This window comes from Mytilus galloprovincialis, chromosome 11, assembly GCF_965363235.1.
Source record: "Mytilus galloprovincialis chromosome 11, xbMytGall1.hap1.1, whole genome shotgun sequence".
Classification (NCBI taxonomy): domain Eukaryota; kingdom Metazoa; phylum Mollusca; class Bivalvia; order Mytilida; family Mytilidae; genus Mytilus; species Mytilus galloprovincialis.
The window spans coordinates 3,325,751-3,351,343 of NC_134848.1; the positions used below are offsets into that span (position 1 = coordinate 3,325,751).

The window sequence follows — 25,593 nt, forward strand, 5'->3', positions numbered from 1 at the left end:
CAGTTAAGTCGGCTTCATATCTTGACTTACATCTAGAAATTGACAATGAGGGTCGGTTGAAAACAAAACTTTACGATAAAAGACATGATTTCAGCTTTCCAATTGTGAACTTTCCATTTCTAAGTAGTAACATTCCAGCAGCACCTGCATACGGGGTATATATCTCCCAATTGATACGATAGTCCAGTGCTTGCATTTCCTATCATGATTTTCTTGATAGAGGGTTACTGCTCACAAAGGAAGCTATTAAACCAAGAGTTCCAAATGGTGAAGTTGAAATCATCCCTTCGTAAATTTTACGGACGCCATCACGAGTTGGTTGACCGTTATGGAATAACCGTTTCACAAATGATATCGGATATGTTCCTTACGTCGTAACTACAATCCCCTATTTACCGGATTTGTAATCACATAAGCAACACGACGGGTGCCACATGTGGAGCAGGATCTGCTTACCCTTCCGGAGCACCTGAGATCACCACTGGTTTTTGGTGTGGTTCGTGTTTATTCTTTAGTTTTCTATGTTGTGTCATTTTTGCTATTGTTTTTCTGTTTGTCTTTTTCATTTTTAGCCATAGCGTTGTCAGTTTGTTTTAGATTTATGAGTTTGACTGTCCCTTTGGTATCTTTCGTCCCTCTTGTAATACATAAATACCATTATGCACTATCATCTTAACTTTGGTAAACAAGGCATATATACCAGCTAACATAAACCTATGGCAAGCAGTTTAGCTATTTATTCGAATTTCAAATTATCTCAAATTATTTCATAATATATGAGATATCTTATATAACATATAAGATTTTTATAAGATATCTAATTTGATATATGAGATATCTTATATAATTTAATTTTTTAAAGCTATCTTATATTATATGAGATATCTTATATATTTAATAAGATATCTTATAAAGTTTAAAAACTATAAGATATCTTATTGAATATATAATATATCTTATATACTTATAAGATATCTTATATACTTTATAAGATATCTTCTAAAGTTTATAAGATATCTCATTAAGTATATGAAATATCTTATCAACATTTTTTATACAAGATATCTTATATAGTTTATTGGATATCATCTTAAGAAAATTATATAAGATATATTATATGAATTATCTTATAATTTCTATACGATGTCTCTAATAATATATCTAATATGATATATAAGATATCTTAAATAATCTTTTTTATAAGATATCTTATATAAATATATATCTTATATAATAAAGAAGATATCTAATATCGATTATAAGATATCTTATATAGTATATAATATATCTTATATAGTATATAATATATCTTATAATATACTTTATATAAGATATCTTATATATAGTTCATAATATATATCATATAGTTTATAAGATATATGATAAAGAAAACTATATGAGATATCTTATAAACTATAAAAGATATCTTATAAACTATAAAAGATATCTCATAAACTTTATAACATATCTCATGAACTATGTAAGATATCTTATAAACTTTATAAGATATCTTACAAACTATATAAGATATCTTACAAACTATATAAGATATCTAATGAACTATTATATAAGATATCTTATAAAGTTTATGAGATATCTTGAAGTTAGATTGAATAGCAAAAATGGCATGCCGTATTAACCACTGAAAAAAACCGCTGGGGCTCATTTCATGAATGGTCTATCATCAACATTATTTTCAAAAACGCGCAAACTTTTGTCTTTTGAGGAAATAGAGCAAAATATAAAATAATTTCTTTTACAAAACAAGTTTTAATCAGGTTACATAACCGGCTCTGCTGGGCGATCTGCTTTTATAAGATCGGAACCCATTAAAATTTATTCATCAATGTTGTACCAAATTTGAATTTGTTCTTTGCCGAGGTCTGCTTTGACACCAATTTTGACAAAAAGCATGTTTGCAATGCTGAGCGATCCACTTTTGCGAATTCAAATACTCCCATAACATTTTATTCAATTGAATCCGGCTGCTAAAATTGTTTACCTCAAGTTCAATGTTGACATAATTAAATTGTTGTTAATAAAATGCGATCATAGTCAGCATTCTTATTCGGATTTTACTACGTTTTGACGACAAACTATGACAAATTATAGTTGCCGTAATCGGTGACTGAAACTTTTCCGGAAATACGGATTTTTATTTTATTTTCCTGAATTGGGAATTTATATTCACAAACATATTTTGGGGCCGCTGGCAGATTTAAGGGCCGCTAAGCGGCCCTAAACTATATAGTGGAATCATCCCTGCCTAGTTACATCACAAAGTGTCCATTCTATCAAGGTTTGCACAATAAAATTTCAAGTATATATCGCGCGAGTAGAGAGATTCCAACTTCATTCACATCATGTCGATGTCAGCGTCAACTTCTAGACAACCATCAGATGATGAAACTCCTCCTCATAAAGTCCAAAAAAGAAACAGTTTACTTCCGAGTTTTGATGGGTCCGACTCTGAAGAAAGTGAAATACCACCACTAAAAAAGGTCAACAGAACTAGTACTCCAAATCATAAGGAAAGAACCGGTGTGTGTCCTGACGAGTCTATAGGAGATGATTCGTCTTTGATGGAGGTAAGGAGTAGTGATAACGTAAATGATAAGTACTAGTAAATTTTTTTTTTTACTATCTCTTAAAAAACAATTGTCCAATTTTATACTATCGTCAAACTTTCAATACATCAATATCTATATATATTTTGAACTGACCTAAAGGCTAGCCCCAGTCATACTGTCACGTTTTACTACGTTTCAAAATGCTACGTTTCAACTATGTGTTTTGAATAAAAAAAATGTGCTGTTATTTTAAAAGCTAGGTCTAACTAGGTTTGTGATACGTTCTTATCACGTTTGTTACGTATATATAACGCAGCGACATTAAGGTGGTTTTCCCGCAAAACCGAATTAAAAAATAGTGCAGGAGTTATTTCCCCTATCTAGATCAGAATGTGTAATGGCGGGCGACTTTTGACGTTGCAGACACAGTAACAAATGTAGCAATAGGTAAGGAACGCGTATCGCATGAATAATGAAATATATGTCATATGGTGTCTTTTTTTCATATTATAATGTATTTTCACATTAAGAAATGGGAATAATTTGAGTGGAAGCTGTATTTATCAAAGAAAAATAGCAAGCGGAGTTTAAGCTCCGCCCACCTGTTTACCTTATTTGGAAAATCAATGTAGTTGCGAAGCTTGCAGTTTGCAAGAAAGAACTGTATCATGACTTAACATCAAGAATAAACTGGAAAGGGAAATACAGTACCAGTTTCCCCATAAGGCAAGGTGTCCGTCAAGGAGGTATCCTATCAACTCATTTTTATAAGGCATATATTGAAGATTTATTAATACAATTGGAGGAGTCAAATGTAGGACTACACCTTGGAACTAATTATTCCGGCTGTCCAACTTGTGCTGATGATATACTTTTACTATCAAACTCGGATGAGGACATGCAGGTTATGTTGAACACTGTTAACACCTACTCAAAGGACCATCAATATACAATCCATCCGACAAAGAGTGTTCTATTAAAACAAAATCAAACCTCTTCTAATAGTGGAAAAGTGACATTGTCAGCATGGGAATTGGGGAACAGGGAAATAACAACATCAGACCAGGCCACTCATCTTGGATTAACTAGATCTGCCAAAAATGAAAATTTTATAAATGTTGAAGAAAGAATAAGTCTGGCACGTAGAACATCCTACTCGCTAATGAAAACAGGCGTTCATGGAACAAATGGTCTGAACCCACGTGTGTCCTACAATATTTACAGAATATATATATTGCCTCGTCTCCTTTACAGCTTAGAGGTCCTTCCGCTAAATGCAAGGCAACTAAAAGCACTCTGCGACTTCCATTTAACATTCCTGAGAAACATCCAATCTCTGCCTGTCAGAACAGCGACAGTGGCAATCTATGCTTTACTTGGTGCCCTTCCACTTGAAGCTGAGCTTCACAAACGTCAACTGAGTCTTCTTCATTCCATACTTACATCAGAAAATCAAAACCTAAAAGAAATTTTAATACGGCAATATCGTCTGCAAGTTAATCAAGGAACTTTTCTAGAAAGAACTGAATCTATTTTAAATAAATATAATCTGCCTACTATAGAGGAACTTTGGGAAAACACACCAACTAAAATTAATTGGAAACATACAACAAGATCTGCAATCATAAAATTTTGGCAAGAATGGATAAAAACAGAAATTTCTCAAAAATCAACTCTACATCGTTTGGATATTAACTCAATAAACATAGGAGAAACTCACGCAGTGTGGAACACAGCTCTGAATCTACCAGGAGAAACAAAAAGGGCAATAATTAAAGCAAGAATACTTACTGGAACTTATATGCTTCAAGCAAATAAGGCAAAATTCCAAATAGAAAATGCTGATTCAAACTGTCCCATTTGCAGGATTGAAGAAGAAAACCTTGTTCATTTCATTACAAGATGTCCTGTCCTCGAAGGTATCCGTAGAAAACACTATGGAACCATCAAGCAAGAGATAGTGAACAAAATTGGAAGCATTCAGTGGAATAACAAGTTTCGTGATAGAGACATTATATGCCAATTGATAACAGACTGTAGGAAACTCACTGGAGAATATCTGCCTTATGATGCAGAGCTTATGAACAATATAGAGTCAACATCTCGTAAAATGTGCTATGATATGCATGTAAAGCGTCTGAACGCAATGAACATAGATTAAAACAAAAGAGAATATGTACATGTATGTACTCAGTATTAACCATAGTGACTAATCAATAGCTATCGTTTATATATCATCTGTGTGCTTGGACTTTAGCATGCTTAACTATAGCGTTATTGAATGGCTTAATCTGTGTGGCTTGGCTTACCTGCTAGATTAACAGTAGCAAATGTTAGTGGCCTTGTCTTGCTATGTTGTGCTGATTACAAAACCGTTTACATAAAAACTTTTTTTAGCTTTTAAAAATTTCAGTCTGAAATTTTTAGTCTGTATATATTAACATTTAAAACAGTCCATAGTTTTATGATAGAAGTTTTAAATAACATTCTATGTGGAATACTTTTAAAATGGATTATATTGTGCCGTGTAACATAAGCCTCACATTCTATATTGATATTTGTGCCCGTGTAATATAAGCCAACTATTTCTTAAAATCCGTTTGGATGTGCTCCTCATTAGCAGGAGGAAGATACAGAAAAGAAGAAGAAGAAGAAGTTGGTTAATTGAAAATAACTGAAGTAGCCGTGCACTTGTCAGTTGAGATTATAACGACCTGGTTGAAGAAACTGATGAGAACAAATGGAAAATTTATTCAATATGATCCAATGTCAGGACAAAACACGACTTGAGTGTAATTTATCGCTTTCAGGTATTACAATCTAGAGATATATACATGATACTAAAATGCAGAGGACATGGCTTGTGCTCTAAGAGATTAGATTAAGGTTCCACTAAAGTCAAAATATAGGACACTTCATAAACATCTACTTTTCCTGTATTTTTCAACCTATAATGAATAAAGTCATAAACTATGAGAACATATGTTCGGTGTCCCTTGTATTAAAATGATGAGAATTGAAATGGGAAATGTGTCAAAGAGACAGCAACCCAACCATAGAACAGATAATAGCAGAAGGTCACCAACTTGTTTTCGTGTTCAGACGTTTTATCTTCTATGTTTCGCGTTTAGTAGGATGACTTGATGTGTGCTTCATTTTTCCCCTTATTATTTTCCATGTTTCCTGTCATACTCTTTAATTTCTCGTGCTTTTGACATACATCATGTACATGACATATTATTTTTATATATATAATAATTATTATCAGTATTAAAATTGAATAATCACTGCATTCACTTTCCCTCTAAAATTAGAGTACATGAATGATATCAAATATCTGAACTGTGTCCCTGTTCAGTGTTCAGCTATATATATCCCCAGTAAACAGAATCGAGCCATAATGGTATTTGTAAAATTTTCATTGCGAGACCTCATGTCCAAGAGGCAGGAAAAAAACCACTTGTAATATAGCTGTGTATTCTGTTGAAACAGACAAGTGTGTACAAGCATGAACGGATGCAAATCATATCATTTTATTAAATGGAAAAGGCCACAGCCTGTTTAGAAACGGTCAATTTTGACGGTATATTAAAGTCAGTCTGTCTGTCTGTTCCAGAATTGAATATTTTTTCGTCGCATCTTTCTCAGGAAAATAACAAGGACTTCTAAAATTTGGTTTGAGGGTTTATATGATACCGTGTGATGCTTTTTCATATTCACCACTCAACAAATTCCTGTGTACCTTAAAATTCTTAAAGTGTATGGGGGTATCAAAAGTGATCAGTAGCTCACAGATTCACTTGTTTGTTTTATATTATTTTATATTTTTTGTGGGGGAGGGGGCTGGCTATTGTGAGCAGTGTTCTCAGCACTTCTAGTTATTAATCATAAAAATTATATTAAGACGAGCAAAAATTAGCAACATGCATATCCTGGGTTAATTTAATTTGCATTAATATAAACATTAAAACGTTTAATCCCGCTGCAAATGTTTGCACCTGTACTAAGTCAGGAATCTGATGTACAGTAGTTGTCGTTTGTTTATGTAATTTATAAGTGTCTCGTTTCTTGTTTTTTATATAGATTAGACCGTATGTTGTCCTGTTTGAATGGTTTTACACTTGTAATTTTGGGGCCCTATATAGCTTGTTTATTGATGTGAGCCAAGGCTCCGTGTTGAAGGCCATACATTGACCTACATGTATAATAGTTTACTTTTATAAATTGTTATTTGGATGTACATGATAGAGAGTTGTCTCATTGGCACTCACACCACATCTTCCTACATTGTATTTCTATTGTATGGCAAAAGTGATTTCTTTATTTTAAAAAATATATGATTCATTATCATGATTATACATGTTACAATGTATACACAGGTTCATACTATTTTTGACATACATGACATATAGCTCTGTAATTTTTTTCACTACTTGTACATCTTTGGATTTTAAATGTTTGGCTTTGAGCGTTCCTGATGAAGGTAAATCCAGACTTGGCCAGAAAAGTGCTATGGACACATGAAATTATTGAACGTGTTGTTTTCAATTTTTCATGCTCCTTTATTAAAAAAAAAAAGTATATAACTACATTCTCTCTTTTTAGCTCACCTGGCCTAAAAGGCCAAGTGAGCTTTTCTCATCACTTGGCGTCCGGCGTCCGTCGTCGTCCGTCGTCCGTCGTCGTCCGTCGTCCGTCGTCCGTCGTCGTCGTTAACTTTTACAAAAATCTTCTCCTCTGAAACTACTGGGCCAAATTAAACCAAACTTGGCCACAATCATCATTGGGGTATCTAGTTTAAAAAATGTGTCCGGTGACACGGCCAACCATCCAAGATGGCCGCCATGGCTAAAAATAGAACATAGGGGTAAAATGCAGTTTTTGGCTTATAACTCAAAAACCAAAGCATTTAGAGCAAATCTGACATGGGGTAGAATTGTTAAACAGGTGAAGATCTATCTGCCCTGAAATTTTCAGATGAATCTGATAACCCGTTGTTGGGTTGCTGCCCCTGAATTAGTAATTTTAAGGAAATTTTGCTGTTTTTGGTTATTATCTTGAATATTATTATAGATAGAGATAAACAGTAAACAGCAATAATGTTCAGCAAAGTAAGATTTACAAATAAGTCAACATGACTGAAATGGTCAGTTGACCCCTTTAGGAGTTATTGCCCTTTATAGTCAATTTTTAACCATTTTTCGTAAATCTTAGTAATCTTTTACAAAAATCTTCTCCTCTGAAACTACTGGGCCAAATTAATCCAAACTTGGCCACAATCATCTTTTGGGTTAGTAGTTTGAAAAATGTGTCCGGTGACCCGGCCATCAAACCAAGATGGCCGCCATGGCTAAAAATAGAACATGGGGTAAAATGCAGTTTTTGGCTTATAACTCAAAACTCAAAGCATTTAGAGCAAATCTGACATGGGGTAAAATTGTTTATCAGTTCAAGATCTATCTGCCCTGAAATTTTCAGATGAATCGGATAACCCGTTGTTGGGTTGCTGGCTCTGAATTAGTAATTTTAAGGAAATTTTGCTCTTTTTAGCTCACCTGGCCCGAAGGGCCAAGTGAGCTTTTCTCATCACTTGGCGTCCGGCGTCCGTCGTTCGTCGTCCGTCGTCCGTCGTCGTCGTCGTCGTCGTCCGTCGTTAACTTTTACAAAAATCTTCTCCTCTGAAACTACTGGACCAAATTAAACCAAACTTGGCCACAATCATCATTGGGGTATCTAGTTTAAAAATTGTGTCCGGTGACCCGCCCAACCAACCAAGATGGCCGCCATGGCTAAAAATAGAACATAGGGGTAAAATGCAGTTTTTGGCTTATAACTCAAAAACCAAAGCATTTAGAGCAAATCTGACATGAGGTAAAATTGTTTATCAGGTCAAGATCTATCTGCCCTGAAATTTTCAGATGAATCGGACAACCCGTTGATAGGTTGCTGCCCCTGAATTGGTAATTTTGAGAAAATTTTGCTGTTTTTGGTTATTATCTTGAATATTATTATAGATAGAGATAAACTGTGAACAACAAAAATGTTCAACAAAGTAAGATCTACAAATAAGTCAACATGACCAAAATGGACTGTTGACCCCTTTAGAAGTTATTGCCCTTTATAGTCAATTTTTAACCATTTTTCGTAAATCTTAATTATCTTTTACAAAAATCTTCTCCTCTGAAACTACTGGGCCAAATTAAACCAAACTTGGCCACAATCATCATTCGGGTATCTAGTTTAAAAATTGTGTCCGGTGATCCGGCCAACCAACCAAGATGGCCGCCATGGCTAAAAATAGAACATAGGGGTAAAATGCAGTTTTTGGCTTATCACTCAAAAACCGAAGCATATAGAGCAAATCTGACATGTAGTAAAATTGTGTATCAGGTCAAGATCTATCTGCCCTGAAATTTTGAGATGTATCGGACAACTCGTTGATAGGTTGCTGCCCCTGAATTGGTAATTTTAAGGAAATTTTGCTGTTTTTGGTTATTATCTTGAATATTGTTATAGATAGAGATAAACTGTAAACAGCAAAAATGTTCAGTTAAGTATGATCTACAAATAAGTCAACATGACCAAAATGGTCTGTTGACCCCTTTAGGAGTTATTGCCCTTTATAGTCAATTTTTAACCATTTTTCGTAGATCTTAGTTATCTTTTACAAAAATCTTCTCCTCTGAAACTACTGGACCAGATTTAACCAAACATGGCCAAAATCATTATTAGGGTATCTAGTTTAAAAATTGTGTCCGGTGACCCGGCCAACCAACCAAGATGGCCGCCATGGCTAAAAATAGAACATAGGGGAAAAATGCAGTTTTGGCTTATTACTCAAAAACCAAAGCATTTAGAGCAAATCTGACATGTGGTAAAATTGTTTATCAGGTCAAGATCTATCTGCAACAACAAAAGAAAGAGAGTTTTTAACGACCTCAGCTGGCTATACAACCGTTGCACAATCAACTGAATTTTGCAGAAATCATTTATAGGATAGATTGCCCATATATGATAATTTTTTATTACCTTTTTGTTTTTTTTGGCAAAGGCGGGGGGGGGGGAGGGGGGGGGGGGGGGCAACAACAAAACTACTTCATAACTTTCTCATTACTTTGCATTTCTTGTTAGATAAATTTTACAAAAATTCTCCCCTGAACAACTGTCGGATTTAAACAAACTTGGTTTAAATCACCACTAGGATATCCAGGGACCACTGTGTATGATGACCCTGCCTGCCCACATGGCTGAAATAAAACATAGGTTTCAAATGCACTCTTTAGTATTATATCTCTGAAACTAAACAACAGTACAACAGTTGCATTTATCATGCAACAATTGTAAATAAAAATATCAGGTGAGCGACACAGGGTCCTTGGACCCTCTAGTTGGTTATTATCTTGAATATTATTATAGATAGAGATAAACAGTAAACAGCAATAATGTTCAGCAAAGTAAGATTTACAAATAAGTCAACATGACTGAAATGGTCAGTTGACCCCTTTAGGAGTTATTGCCCTTTATAGTCAATTTTTAACCATTTTTCGTAAATCTTAGTTATCTTTTACAAAAATCTTCTCCTCTGAAACTACTGGGCCAAATTAATCCAAACTTGGCCACAATCATCTTTTGGGTTAGTAGTTTGAAAAATGTGTCCGATGACCCGGCCATCAAACCAAGATGGCCGTCATGGCTAAAAATAGAACAGGGGGTAAAATGCAGTTTTTGGCTTATAACTCAAAACCCAAAGCATTTAGAGCAAATCTGACATGGGGTAAAATTGTTTATCAGGTCAACATTTATCTGCTCTGAAATTTTTAGATGAATCGGATAACCCGTTGTTGGGTTGCTGACCCTGAATTGTTAGTTTTAAGGAAATTTTGCTGTTTTTGGTCATTATCTTGAATATTATTATTGATAGAGATAAACTGTAAACAATAATAATGTTCAGCAAAGTAAGATTTACAAATAAGTCAACATGACAGAAATGTTCAATTGACCCCCTTAGGAGTTATTGTTCTTTATAGTCAATTTTTAACAATTTCCACTGAAACTAATGGGCCAAGTTCATTATAGATAGAGATAATTTAAAGTAAGATGAACAAACACATCACCATCACCAAAACACAATTTTGTCATGAATCCATCTGCTTCCTTTAATATTCACATGGACCAAGGTGAGCGACACAGGCTCTTTAGAGCCTCTAGTTTTTTTAGGTCACCTGACAATAACAGGATTGAGGTTACAGTATGCCATTCAAGCTGTGATGAAATATAAAGCAATGGTTTGAATTTGGAGAGCTTCATTACATGTATTATAGACAGGTAAATTGTTTTATCCTGCAATTATCTAACTATTGTACATGTACAATGGGACGGCTCTCCTGAAGGGTTAAGTTAAACAGAAATTAAAAACTATATGTCATCATTTAGGCCTTATGGCCTTCAACAATGAGAAAACACATTCTGCCACATTGTCCTTCTGAAAGGCGCCAAATCATAATATTAATAAACCTGTTGAAGGAGAAAACTAATAGCCTTATTTATGTGAGAAAAAAGTGAATGAACAAACAAACAACAAGTGCTCAATTAAATATTACAGACACATACATAGTCAGGGGTACTACATGTACTTGTACAAGTTTATTTTATTTACTTGAAGAAGTAAAAAAAAATACACATATAACACGTATAAGTAAATAGATAATGTTTGAATAATCTAGCCTTAATTTTCTCAAAAATTTACTTGTACAAGTAAACCATGTAAACATTTCTTTCAATCCTAAATAAATCCTCAAGTTTTGAGATGTGAATCATGCCTTTAATGATTTTTCCAAGTTTGGCTCAATTTTTTTTTTATTTTAAGTTCAATGTTTCATCGCATTATATAAATCCATCAAAGAAACTGATTGAGCAAAGATCTTGTATATTTGTGCCTTTAAATAGGCTTGTAAATGAGCAGTGTTGTGAAGATAACAGACAAATGGGATTTTCATTGTCTATGAAATTACACTTAAATGATTGGTAAAGACATCTGCAGAGAGTGCACAATTTAAAATTCGATTAGAGCAAAGAAATCTCAAGAATACAAGAAAGAAAAAAGGATGATTTTTTTACATATACATTTGTACAAGTAAAACAAGTACAATGTAAAACATTCTGAATGTGTAAGGGACATAACTATGCCAATTTTTTGTTTACTTATACAAGTAAATAAGATTCACTTGTATAACACTGTATAAGTATCCTACAAATTCACTTTTTTTTCCATTCTTCAAAAATTGCAATACAATAATTAATGTACTTAATATAAATCATGATCAATTTCTGAATTCAAAATGAAGTGTCTGTATATAAATGTACCAGCAATAATATTTATTTACACAGACATGACAGATACGCCTATAATCATGATAATAATAATATACTGAACTTGCTACATGTAGCTAAAATTTCTTGTGGATAACTGATATTGAACATGTTGATATTGAAGTATTCCTGTCATTGTTCACATTTGTAAAAGGAGATACAAAATAATGATCTCAACATAATATTTAAATATTTATTACATAGTGCGCCTTATTGAAATGTGTTTGGAAAATTTATTTTTTTGTTCAAATGTTGAATGAAGACATTCCTACTGGTAAAAAAGGACAAGAATTATTTTGTTAGCATTTTAACAGTACTTTTTTGAAGAAGTATGTTTGCACTAACATTTGATTACTTTTCTCATATATTGAAATTTCATTCGATATATACATTGTACTTGTATTATATTTGCATTTTCATATTTCAGGGATGAAGACCTGCAGTCAGACACCAGTTAAAAGTTACTTATAACTCATCATGGCCATTATGGAAGATCTGATTAAAATTTGTTTAGAAAGCCACCAAATATGTCCATGAAAAATAGAAAAATGACAGCAATTCTACATTATGCACCGTACTAAGTAGAAGCATTGACTGTTTCAAAATCAAATGAATTGGAATTTAGTGTATTGATGCTGAAAGAGAGAGGAATATTATTAATTGGACAATTTAACTTCTTTTTCATCATTATTGAAGTTGATGTATACCATCTTAAAGAGTTTTTACTTCAGTTAAAAGGAATACCAAATATACATAATAAAGGCAGTTTGGAGATTTGTGAATATTCTTAAAATAGGAGTTTCAAAAAGGATTTCAGTGTAAATATTGTATTTCACGGATGTCAGAAATGTAATTCTATGTCTCTTTCATGAAATGTTTTAAAAAATCTGCAATATCTAACCAAGACGAGTGAGAGATGTACAGATAGACATATGATATTCAGTTGAACTGTAAACATGGTAAAGGGGAATTTTGAAATATTCATTTATAAGACTTCTATGAGTGTTTTATTATTTTTATGGCAATTACAGGAAACCGATGTAAAAATTAATTCAATATAGATATTAATCCTACCAGAAAACCTACAGGTATCATATGTACATTTCAGACATATACAAATTACATGTACAAATGTAAGCATGTAATTCACTGATGCACCACCTATGTACTTGATTGCCAATGAAACAACTCTCAATCAGAGAACATCTAGTCATATACATGTATTAGCCACCAGAGAACAAGCAAATCATATTTTGTCATGGTTTATATTTCAATCTCATTTCAAAACACAGACTCGCTATACAGGTTTACAAAATGTTCAAAAGCATTATAAAGTGTTTTGATTGCAGTTGTTGGTCATATTGATGTTGGCCTTCAATACTGAGCGAGACCTCTGTACAAATGTACAAATGTAACATCCACTGTGACCACAGAATGTTTGATCCAAAAAATGTTGGAAATTTTTCTTTGCTTGCATTTATCATGTAGCTGCTCTTTTGTACATACATGTATGTACATTTACATACATGTTCATATTTATTTAATTTTCTACTGGTATACATGGTATACTTGGAATCTTGTGATTGAATATTTCCACAGTATAAAAAATTCTTATATCTAGCAAGATTAGCAAATGATGTTAGATATACATGTACTGCATTATATTACCATATGCATACATAAAACATTTTACATGTACATTTGTACAGTTGTATGGCAATGAAACAGCATTCCCAACACAGACAGAAATTACCTTCTATATATTTTAAATTTGAATGTATCATACATCATGTACATGTAATTATGTAGTACAGCTAGAATTTGAATAAAAAAAGGATGATGTGGTATAATTGCCAATGAAGTTTTGATTAACAATTAAGTTGTGTTATTTTTTGTGATTGGGTCAGGTAAAGATTAACCCATGATTTTTGGTAGGCAGTACATTGTAGTTCTATAAGCCTTAACATGGTTAACCCGTACATACATTGTATCATTTTATGAGTTTCCATCTGACTATTTTGTCCTTTACCCTATATCATGGAAATCGATTCATTCTGATTGATCTGACACTTCGGGATTGTGGTTATGTATAAATTATATTAAGTTAGTTATTTCCGTATTTAGATGTATATTCTGGTACATAAAATTTCTTCTATTAGAACAGAAAAGAAATACCATTTCAGTTGACTCCAATCTCAGCAGGTGATTGGAAATAAGTTTTCTGATTTTAACATCTTTAAGATGAACATGATAAACCTGAATTAAAATATTATGGCACTTAATAATGAAAACACAATTGATTGATTGTGCTGAATGTCACATAAGCACATACGACTATTTCTTTGCTGTCCATTTGTATTTGTGGACACTGCACAGAAGGCAGGAATTTAATATGAAATGAGCGGCAGTAAAAAATAGGTCACTATTTCCAACTTCATGATAGAATTGTATTCTTTGATGTCTTTTGAGGTTGAGAAATTAAGATGATATATTTACAAGGCTGCAGATTGAATCATAGGTACACTGTACATGTACCTAAAACTGAAACAAATCAGATGAGATTAAAATAAGTCATATACAATGTATACATTTGAAATAATTTTTCAAACTGGTATTTCGCTTTATATATATATACATGTAGTGGGAGCATAAATTATAGAGCACAAAGTTTTTTTTTAAATTTGGGGTACTCAATGTCTTATCTTTTAATCTTTACTCGAAAAGGTATTTTGTGCAAATATTGAAACTCACACATTCTATGAACAAAGGAATTATATCCCCCATGTTAATGCTGGTGTACAAATTTTAAAATGTATGCCTTTGAATTACAAAAATAATAAAATCAGTAAAAGTAGGGCAGAATAATTTTACCAAGTAACTGTAAGGATATTAGAATAAGTCAAATACTGCTCCAGATCGGTTGAAAGGGAATATTCTGTGTAATAAGACGCAGGAAATAACTATGGAGTCCGACATAATAAAAAAAAAAGCAAGACATACAAAAAAACTAGCATAGCAGCTGGTGAAAATAGATGCAAAAGAATCACCAGAATGAATCTAAAAGTGACAAATCATGATTTACAATTGATACCAGTCACACTTGATAAGCAGGAGATATTCAACAAATAAAATCTCGATCTATTGATGTGATGCAGGTAGGAGTTAAGTATATTTATAATTTAAACATTACCAATGACACACCCAACTTCTTTATAAATGCAGCTTTTTTCATTAAAATGTTAATGATTCACAATACACAAACACTAGAAGAGACCTAGTATGCTAATCTTTTTAAATTTAAATAATGAACTTTTACTTGCAGAACGAGAACTATACAAGCACACGAGATGCGATTCCGGATTTGAACAAAAAAAAGGGGGGAAGGCTTCATGACCCAACACTACATGCATGTAACCCACGTATGGGGTGTAAAATAATGACCTTGTAGGCTTATCTATTAAATTAATTTATATATTGAACTTTGACTTGTAGAACAAGAACTATACAAGCACCCGAGATGCGATTCCGGATTTGAACAAAAAAGGGGGGAAGGCTGCATGCACGTTTGGGGTGTATACTAATGACCTGAATAATTATGGTTTTTTGCCTTCAATAATTTAAATAGCAATAAGAGAATAGTTGTTTCAAACTTCGCACAAACATATTGTTAAATGAAACGCCGGTGAAAACAAAATATACACGTAGTTTTCCCGTCAGCCGATCCGACTACTAGAGGGTCATTCAAACGCTTTTTTCGTGCATTTCAAAGGCAACAAACGGCTGACAAAAGAATTAAACTACATGAAGAAATCATGATGGCTTCAGATAGGGACAAGGATCTATTTTTTCGACTTATTAAAACTCAACGGTCTTCTTCTTCTCAGTTCACGCACACCCTTAGAACTGAAGAAAAAGAAGCATCAACTCCAAACGAGATAAATAACGTCTTCAAAGATCACTTTGAAAAATTAGCCAAAACCAATCCAAATCCTAACTTCAACATTGGTCATGATAATCTTGTCAAGCTAGACATGGAAACCATTGTCAACATCTGTGAAAACCAAGAAATAACAATTCAACCTGTTACCTCAACAGAAATCACCAAGCGTATTTCAATATTAAAAAGAAAAAAGGCTGGGGATGTAGAAGGTTTAACTGCAGAACATCTAATTTATGGTGGAACAGAGTTGACTGAATTCCTAGTTACCTTAATTAACAATATATTCTATACAAAGCATGTTCCTGAGGTCATCAAAAAAGGTCTGCTGACCCCTGTCCACAAAAAGGACAAAGACCCTACTATACCATCCAACTATAGAGGCATCACAGTCATTTCCATCATTTGTAAGATTTTGGAGCTTTGTATTAGAGCTAGAATTGAGGGTACACTAAATAAACATCAAAACAAGCTTCAGAAAGGTTTCACTAAAGGTGCATCATCTATTAATATTGCTCTTCTCATCTCTGAAGCAATTAACGAAGCCAAAAATAAAAACGAGTGTCTCATTCTAATAACTCTGGATGCAGAAAAAGCATTTGACGTGGTAGACCATATACACCTATTTTGGAAATTATATCATCAAGGAATTAATGGAGCTACATGGTTACTAATTAAGGAACTATATAACAAAACAACTACACAAGTTAAATCTCAAGGATATATCTCGGAAACATTTGTGAATGAGCAGGGAGTCAAACAAGGTGGAATTCTCTCTGCCAATTTTTACAAGGCCTATAATAAGAATATCCTCGATACTCTTGAATCCACAAACATAGGAATTAAAATTGGAACCAATTATGTGGGTTGCCCAACGTGCGCAGATGACATAATGCTATGTGCTGGCTCAGAACATGATGCCTCAACCCAACTACGCATCATTGAAAACTGTACCAAAAACGATCGAGTAAAGATAAACAGCAAAAAGACTGAAATTCTAATGATTAACAAGAAGAATAAAGATATAAATCTTCAACTTTTTAATGAAAAAATAGACGAAAAGCAAAACATTAAACATTTAGGAATTGAAAGACAAGAGAAAAATAATCCAAATGTAGAGAATAGAATTTCTGTTGCAAGAGCTACAATGTATTCCCTATTAGGAGCTGGATTACATGGAATAAATGGTATAAACCCACTATTATCGTATAAACTATGGCGGACTTATGTTATACCAAAAATGCTCTATGGAATTGAAATTCTCAACATTACTAAAACCGATATACAAAAATTAGAAGCTTTTCAGAAAAAAACTTTTAAACAAATTCTATCCTTACCACAAAGAACTGCAGATGCTGCTATCTATATCTTACTCGGAGCCGAATCTATTGAGCAACTCGTACATAAAGCTGTCATTTCCCTATTTCTAAGAATATCAAAAGATCCCAACTCAATTGAGTGTAAAATTGGAATTAGACAGCTAGCTACAAAAGATGATAAATCAAATAGTTGGTATATAAATGTGGACAGAACTCTCAAATCTTATGATCTTCCATCCGCACATGAGATTATACTAAATCCTGAGAAAAATTGGAAACGATTGACTCATGAAGTTATAGACAAAACCTGGAAAAACAAATGGACCGAATCTGCTAGAAGCAAATCAACACTCAAATATATGGAAGTAAACAACTGGAACTTTAAAAAACCAAACTTCTGTTGGAGCAGTGTCAGAGATAATAAAAGAGATGTTAGCAAAGGGATAATAAAATCCAGGATACTTACAGGAACTTACAAAACCCAAAGTATTACCAACCGATTTGACGGAACAAAATCTGCAGAATGCAAATTGTGCATGGTAGGACCTGAGGATTATAAACATTTCCTAATCAACTGTGAAAGTCTGAATTGTGTGAGAAAAATTCATCAAGATAGACTAAAATCCCTACTAGAGGATAATCATATCCACTATTGCAGTATAATTGATTCTGATGAGGATCTTCTAGAATTGTTGGTTGACTGTTCTAGGAACGACCTTATAACTGTGCCTCAGCAGAGAGACTTAGAACGAATCTGCAAAGACTGGATCTATGCATTGCATGCTAAAAGAACCCAACTTTTGGAAAACAAATGAACAATCAGTTGAGTTCTGAGCTTAAACTACAAGTGGCTGTCAGTCGTGGGAATGTAACATATAACAAGTATTATACTACTTTGTCTATATACTTAATTAATACTAAGTAATTCATAGTTAAACCATAACTAGAGCATACGTATTAATTACCCCTGTAAAAAATCTTATAGACCCAAATTCTATTGACAAACTCTACTGTTTTACTTAAAACTAATTTTTACAAGTCTCTTGTTTTATTAGTATCCCTTACCATTTTATCTTTTAACTACATATATTTAAACTTATTAAGAAACCATACTAGTCCATAAATTTAACCAATTACTAGTACAGATTAGTAGTTCCTTTCACTTTCCGTTGTTAAGAGAATATAAACAACTGATAAGATTACTTTTATCCATTTTATAATTTTAAATGTATAGTGTACATACAAGTTCCTGTTTTAACTAATTTTTAGTTTCATCCTATTCTAACTGTTAATATTATTTTAAATTTTAACCAGTAGATAAAATTTTAAACAACGCAATTTTAAAAATAAACAAAATTTTTAAATGCGGTGACCCTGCAGATAGGGTGGACTTCCAGAAGAAGAAGAAGAAGAAGAAGATTATGCTACTACATGTTAGAATAATTGAAAAGTGCAGGTGCAAGAGCTATACCAACCCACTTCATTCTGGTATTGGTAGAAAGGCCACATTTCAAACTTTTCGAAAAGTGCTGCTACTAGTTATATAGCGTTCGTGTAAAAGAAATTTCACAACCCGAAGTGCCAAAACATCAATAAATCGATTAAATTCTCCATGTTTTATTGTTTTTTAATTACAAAACCTCTAATGAAAATTAAGTGGCAGCATTTTTCCAGTAAAACAAGTTATCTTGATTACAACGAGCCCAAAATCAGGGCGATCCGATTTCATCTTGCACCTGCACTTTTGACTTTTTTGGGAAATGTCTTTACTTTCAGTTTGAAGTCACGTGACACTAGTGTATTTATATTTTTCTAAAAATAAAAGATTGTAATATAAATAAGGATAAACCCTTTTCCCCCCGATTACTCATATGACGTGTATTTTGGCTTTTAGACAGAGAATACTCACTCTGAGTTCAATATGATTTTTCTAGTGTATAAAAATGGAAATTTTCTTGAAACGACCTTAACACCCCTGCGAAGTACGTGTACCGGTATATAGACTCACTTTTCCACCACGAATTGTTACGTTACGCTAAGCTTTGATACGTATTTACTAGGTTTCTACTTCGTTTCAACTTTCGATACTTACGTTTGTTTTAGAATTTTCAAAAATTACGGGAGACAATATTGTGAGACAAAATTGACTTAAGTGAGAATTTTTTTCACAAAGGTCAATTTTGTCTCACAAAAGTCAAATCTGTTTCACAAAAGTCAATTTTGTCGTCACAAAATTGACTTGTGTGAGACAAAATAGTTTTGTCTCACAAAAGTCTATTTTGTGTTCACATGTGAGACAAAATTGACAAAATCGAATTTTGTTTCACAAAAGTCAATTTTGTTTCACAAAAGTCAATTTTGCTTCACAAAAGTCAATTTTGTCTCAAAAAAGTCAATTTTGTCTCACTTAAGTCAATTTTGTCTCACAAAATTGAATCTTGTCTAACACAATTGACTTTTGTGTTTTAATTTCCATATCAGGTAACAAAAGTCATTTTTGTATGCAAATAAGTTTATATTTGCATACCTTTTTGACAAAATTTACTTTTGTCATGACAAAAATGAATTTTGTCTACAAAAATGAATTTTGTCATCACAAAATTGAAGTTCTCATAAAACAAGTCTGTATCACATAGTTTTGTAAGACAAAAATGATTTTTAAATGAGTATAACACTGTTTTCTTATATCTTTAATTGACATCAGAAATGATGGAGATCTGAAACAATAAATCAATGAATTAATAACAATCATAAGGATATTCCTCTATCCCCCCACAAGTCATTGGTATGTCCATTTGAAATATAACGATGACCGATGAATAGTAGACCTCTCTTTTGATCTAGTGTATTAACAAAGTGTTTATATGAAATGTATTGTTCAAACTAATGTTCGTAATCTTGGAGCCATAACGGTTCTTTTCTTTGACGACTGGAATGTCTGATTGGAGTTGAAGCTTCTTTAGGCGGCGACGAATTAGTTTGTGTCAAATCCAACGGAGTGCTTTGTGAAATGGGCGTTTTCAGACCCTCTGTTGCTGTTGGCACGTTTGGTAGTTGTGAATGATTCAACGCAATATCTGTAGGGTATGACTCATTTTCACAAGAGTCTCGATCCTCGTAATTCTGTTCATCTGGTGAAGTAGACAAGTCTTCTGTGAGCACGTTCTTTTCTGCACTGGGAGCACTAGAGAGCTTTGTTTTGCCCTTAGGAGATGATTCATGAAACACTGGCTTTATTTGTTTGGCTATTAATTTCAAATCAGTGTCAATTGATATCCTTTCTGGGTATTTGTTCACTGGTTCGTATTTCCGAATAAATTTTCTGTTGCGAAGGGTAACTCTACCCGATCCATCAACCCGTATTACATATTGGTCAAATTGTCTTACTTCAATAACTTGTCCTGTTTTGTCCCATTTCAATGGATTCGCACCGATCTGATTCTGGATTCGGACATGGTCGCCAATAGTCAATGGAGGTAGTTGTTTTGTATGTTCGGAAAGTTTTTAGGCTACTTTCATGTGTCTATGCCTCAAAGCCTCCTCGCGTTTCGATAAAGTGTCACGCCATGTGTCATGCGGTTTATACCGACCAGGAAGAATTGGGATGAAATCACGAATAGGGCGTCCGAACACACACATAGCTGGTGATAATCTTGTTTCTCTATCAGGTGTATTGCGATATTGTAGAATCGCTCGTTGTAAAGAATCAGTTTCTATTTCACCGTTTGGTCCAGTGTTATCAGTGATTAAACGTTTGACTGTTTTTACGCCAACTTCAGCTCTGCAATTGCTATGCGGAAAAGCAACTGATGAAAGGCGATGATGCACTCCCCATACTTTAAGGAATTGCCTTGTTGTAGAGGCAGTAAATTCTGGTCCTCCGTCTGAAGATAACTCATCGGGTATTCCGTAAGTAACAAATGTTTTTCGTAGACAGTCAATTAGACCTTGTGCACCATTGTGGGCCCTCTCAATGATTGGCCAGTTAGAATATCTGTCTACGACCACCAGGTAATTGACGCCTTTATAATGGAAGAAATCAGCGCACAAACATTGGAAAGGATAATCTGGGTACACAGGTGGTGTTGGTGGAGCACATGGTTGTGATGGTGCCATTCGATTGCATTGATAACACTCATTACGTAGAGTAGTGATAGCTGGGGTTATTCCAGGCCAAAAGACTGAAGACTCTGCTCTTGACATCATTGATGTTACACCTTGGTGTGCTGAGTGGAGTATTGTCAAGACATTTGTGCGGAGTGCAGGAGGAATTACGATGCGATCCTTATACATGACTACACCATCTACTGTGTAGAGGTCTTCTCGAAATTGGAAGAATTCATTATTCACGAAGTTCGGATGGCATTTCATGGCGGAATTTAGGCATTCCATTCTCGGTTATTTCTACCAGTTTAACCATATCATCGTCACTGTTGGTAGCAACACGTACCATGTTCCAGGTGATTGATTGTAAGGTGTTTATTGACGAGGCTGCGGCAAGTGGAAGTTCTTCATCTGAACATGCATCACAACAATCGTCTTTCATAATTGAGGACAAGAAATTGTGCTGAATAGTCTGAAATGACAAGTAATCAAATTGGTTGTTGTCTTCTGTAATCAATGCTAAGTCATCAATTAACTTGAGTTCCTCTGAATTATTTCCTGTTGGGTTCCGCGAAACGGCATCGGCAGCACGATGTTTTGCTCCTGGGACATGCATCATTTTGAACTTGTAACGCAATCTGGTCAAGTGATCTGTCACCAAACATTTTGAGCAGTGGTTTGTGATCTACGGCAATAATTAGTTCTTCACAACCAAGAACGAAATACCTGGCTTTATCCAGTGCGTCAACAACAGCTAAAGCCTCACCCTCTACTGGAGCATACCTTGATTCAGCACCATGAGTGAAGCGACTGCCTACCAGTGTAATTTTCCAACCCTCGTTACAACAGAATGGCAGAAGCTTTTGGCAATTGCAATGCTTCTGGAATAACCAGAATCCAAGTCCGGATTTTGACCAGTCAGTTGCTAAGCAAGTCGGTTTGGATTTGTCAAATATGCGTACTCCTTCCTCGATTTCGCTAACAATAACAGTCTTTGTTTCTTGAAAGAGAGTTTCCAGCTGATTATCCCAACGAAATGGTGTTCCAGGTTTGATCAATTGACGAAATGGTTTTAGGCGATCGGCCATACTAAATGCATACGAAACCTGATTGACAAGGCCAAACCACGATCGAACGTCTGTTATGTTCTTTGGTGTAGGGAAATCCAATATTGCTTGCAGATATCTTTTGCAAGGGCGCACACTATCGTTTGTTATTTCGAATCCAGCAAACTCAACTGTATCTTGCGCGAAGTGAAATTTTTCTGGGTTTAAAGTTATTCCATGTTTTCCACAAAGCTCCAACCAATGACAAGCTTGAACGAAACTTTCCTCAATATCATCAGACCACAGAAGAGTATCGTCGACACATTTAGTCTTGTGTGGCACATCGGCCACAATCTAATCGAACCTTCTTGTGTAACCATCACCTGATGCAATGTATCCTTGAGGAGCAGTCTTGTACCTGTATCTTCCCCATGGAGTGATAAAGGTGGTAAGATGTCGGTCTTCTTCTCTGATGGGTACACTATGGTAACCATTCCAAGCGTCAAATACAGTCTTCTTCTTGCCACGAGGGACTGATCTTGCCTGATGGAAAGGATATTTTGTATGATGTGTTTCCCTTATTGCGTGGGCGTTGAAGGTCTGAAAATCTACTGTGCGTCTCGATTTTCCATTCTTTTTAGAATATATAACCATACGATGACACCATGTTACAGGTTCGCCGACTGGAACGGCCTCTATAACACCAAGCCTGACGTCTTGGTCCAATGGAGCTTTTACGTCATCCTGCCAGTGCAAGGGAACTGAAACAGGAGTATGACATGCAACTGATGTTGCTTTAGGGTCAATCATAAGTTTCAAAGGTGGACCTTCCATAAGTGGTAGTGGTTGGTGCTCAAAAGTATTAAAAGTGCTTGACTTGTAGTGTTCAAGTTGAAAGTTTTGGAGTTTAGGAACGTTCTCCTCTGTGGGTGAGAACGGAAGTTTCACTGGTATCGGAGGAGGTGATTGCCTCTTTGGACAGTTGCAGTCAATTTGTGTTGTAAACCTGTTCTCATCGTTTGTCAGTGCGGAGGTATCAGTGACGCTTCCGGTAATTTCACCAATAGTAGGAAAGTTCTCTGATATTATACCAAGTGTAATGCAAGCTTCTTTGCTGAGAAAGAATTTGTCTGAGCTGTCTGTGATGTACACAATTTGTCTAGTTTCTAGTTCGTTCTTGTCTTGGCTCTTTCCTGATATTCTGATAATGACGGCCCCAAGTATAACAATGCTTTTATTGTTTGCGGCATGCATCTGCATATTTACCGGTATTAGGTCACGTTTTGTTAGTCCAGTTTTGTAAAGCACTTTGATCCTAGCAAGACAACTTTGACAACCAGTGTCAGCCATTGCAGGTATGACTGTACTTCTCTGTTGAGACAATAAAGAGTTTTGAAAACCAAGCTGCTTGTAATCCTCCTCCACAACTTTAACAACTATGTTGATGAACGGCTTGGGAAGTGATGGTCGTTTAATCCATGTGTTATGCATCTGCGAGTAAAGATGATGATCAAGTTGGATTGTTCTTTTCCCTAAAGGGGACACAGTTGCCGCACAAAGAGAATCAAATACAGCACTTTCAGATTCTTCATTTTGTTTCACTTTTGGCTTACTGGTATTGCTTCGACATACGGATTCATAATGGTTGTCACGTTCACAGTTTTTGCAAGTGTGTCCGTATGCAGGACATTCTTTCTGCCTAATTTTAGGTGGAGCACTTTTTCCGTGTCCCTTTTTTCCACAATAACCACATAAATCAACCTTGTTGTTATCATATTTTTTGGTGTCTTTGGCTACATTGGCATTTCTTTTTCGACGATATGAACTAGAAGCGGCTTCAGCGCCATGTGAATCAAGAAGGCGTGATGCAGAACGCTTACCGGCTTCCTTGGCCTCAACGAATTTGAAGACTTGTTCCAGTGTCATATCCTGATTTTTGTCTCCTAAGAGATCTAACTGAATATCAGGGTCACTTAGTCCACGGGTAAGCACATCACGTAAAATAGCTTCAGTGTAGTCGACATTTTGTTCACATCCTGTACATTGTAATGTGAATTTACAAACGCTGGCTTGGCCTCTAAGTCTGACTCCAAATGAACGAACTGTCTCGTCGCGATCCTGTGTCATGCCATGGAGAGAAACACGTGCTACCATAGTGTTTTCTTCTCTCACTGCCAGAGTTCGCATGGCTGCAAGTACTTCTTGTTCAGATTTGTCAACTAGTGATCCACCAGCAGATCTTGTAATGTCTCGTCGCAAAGTTTCATCACAACATTCAAGTAGCTGAATAACAAGGTCTTTGCCACTGACCTTAGTTGCTTGTATGTAGTCTTTCCATCGAGAGACAAAGTATGTCCAATCTTCACTGGAACCAGCTGATGCAACAGTTGGACGTTTTACTTTTTCAACTTTTGCTGAGACGATAGCACCAGCGGCTGCAGAGTGAACTGTTGCATGAGTTGTTAGCAATGCTGCAACCACAACAGCGTCGAGATCATCTGTCTCATATTGTCAATCCGGTACTGGGCACTTCACTTCAGGCATGTTGTAATGTTATGTCAATAGTTCTCAAAAGTGTTGAGTCATCTCCATCATAAATGAGTATAACACTGTTTTCTTATATCTTTAATTGACATCAGAAATGATGGAGATCTGAAACAATAAATCAATGAATTAATAACAATCATAAGGATATTCCTCTAATTTTGTTATGACAGAATTGAATTTTGTACAAAACCACAAGAGTCCCATTCGGCGCCCCGTAACTGGGGCTTTACTGTATCTCAAAATAGTCATAAAAGTGTATGCAAAACACGTACTACAGATGAGTTCAATGTGTGGCATGTTCTGTATATTAGTTCTATTGTATCGTTCCAAAAACACTATTAGTAATTTGAACTATCAATTGCACATGCTTTGTTGTTGTAGAGAGATGTTACTGCAAGAGAGGTCAGTCCGGTTCCAAGTACAAGCACCGCAAACGATAGTGCGATGGGAGATGTTTCGTCCCTGATAGACACAAGGAACAGTGATAAGGTAAATAAAGCTTATTGAAAACCAGGTAATCTTAGTCTCGTCAATTTTTTGCCTTTTAAATATCTACACATTAAATTTTGAAACATATTACAAAGTTTTCCCCGCAGAAGCCATTTTTTTACAAGCCCAACTCTTATTGCTACTCCCCGCTCCTTGTATATAATGTCCTGTATCCGCCTCCGATTCGTATGCTTTTTGTGAAATGATTTTAT

The 25,593-nt window shown here is 34.7% G+C and overlaps 2 protein-coding genes and 1 long non-coding RNA gene across 3 annotated transcripts in view; 2 read left to right on the forward strand and 1 right to left on the reverse strand.

Annotated features, from left to right (window-relative positions):
* Positions 1-25,593, reverse strand: part of LOC143051533 (uncharacterized) — a 621,634-nt gene that overhangs the window by 444,409 nt on the left and 151,632 nt on the right. The window lies entirely within an intron of this gene.
* LOC143051964 (uncharacterized) lies at positions 2,291-25,399 on the forward strand. Its single transcript, XM_076224942.1, has 2 exons — positions 2,291-2,588; positions 25,274-25,399. Exons 1-2 carry the CDS (start codon positions 2,364-2,366, stop codon positions 25,397-25,399), a joined length of 351 nt encoding a protein of 116 aa, XP_076081057.1. The 5' UTR covers positions 2,291-2,363.
* On the forward strand, positions 2,915-12,916 carry LOC143050954 (uncharacterized). The gene is made up of 3 exons (XR_012970508.1): positions 2,915-3,017; positions 10,788-10,895; positions 12,367-12,916. It is a non-coding gene; the product is annotated as an uncharacterized LOC143050954 (long non-coding RNA).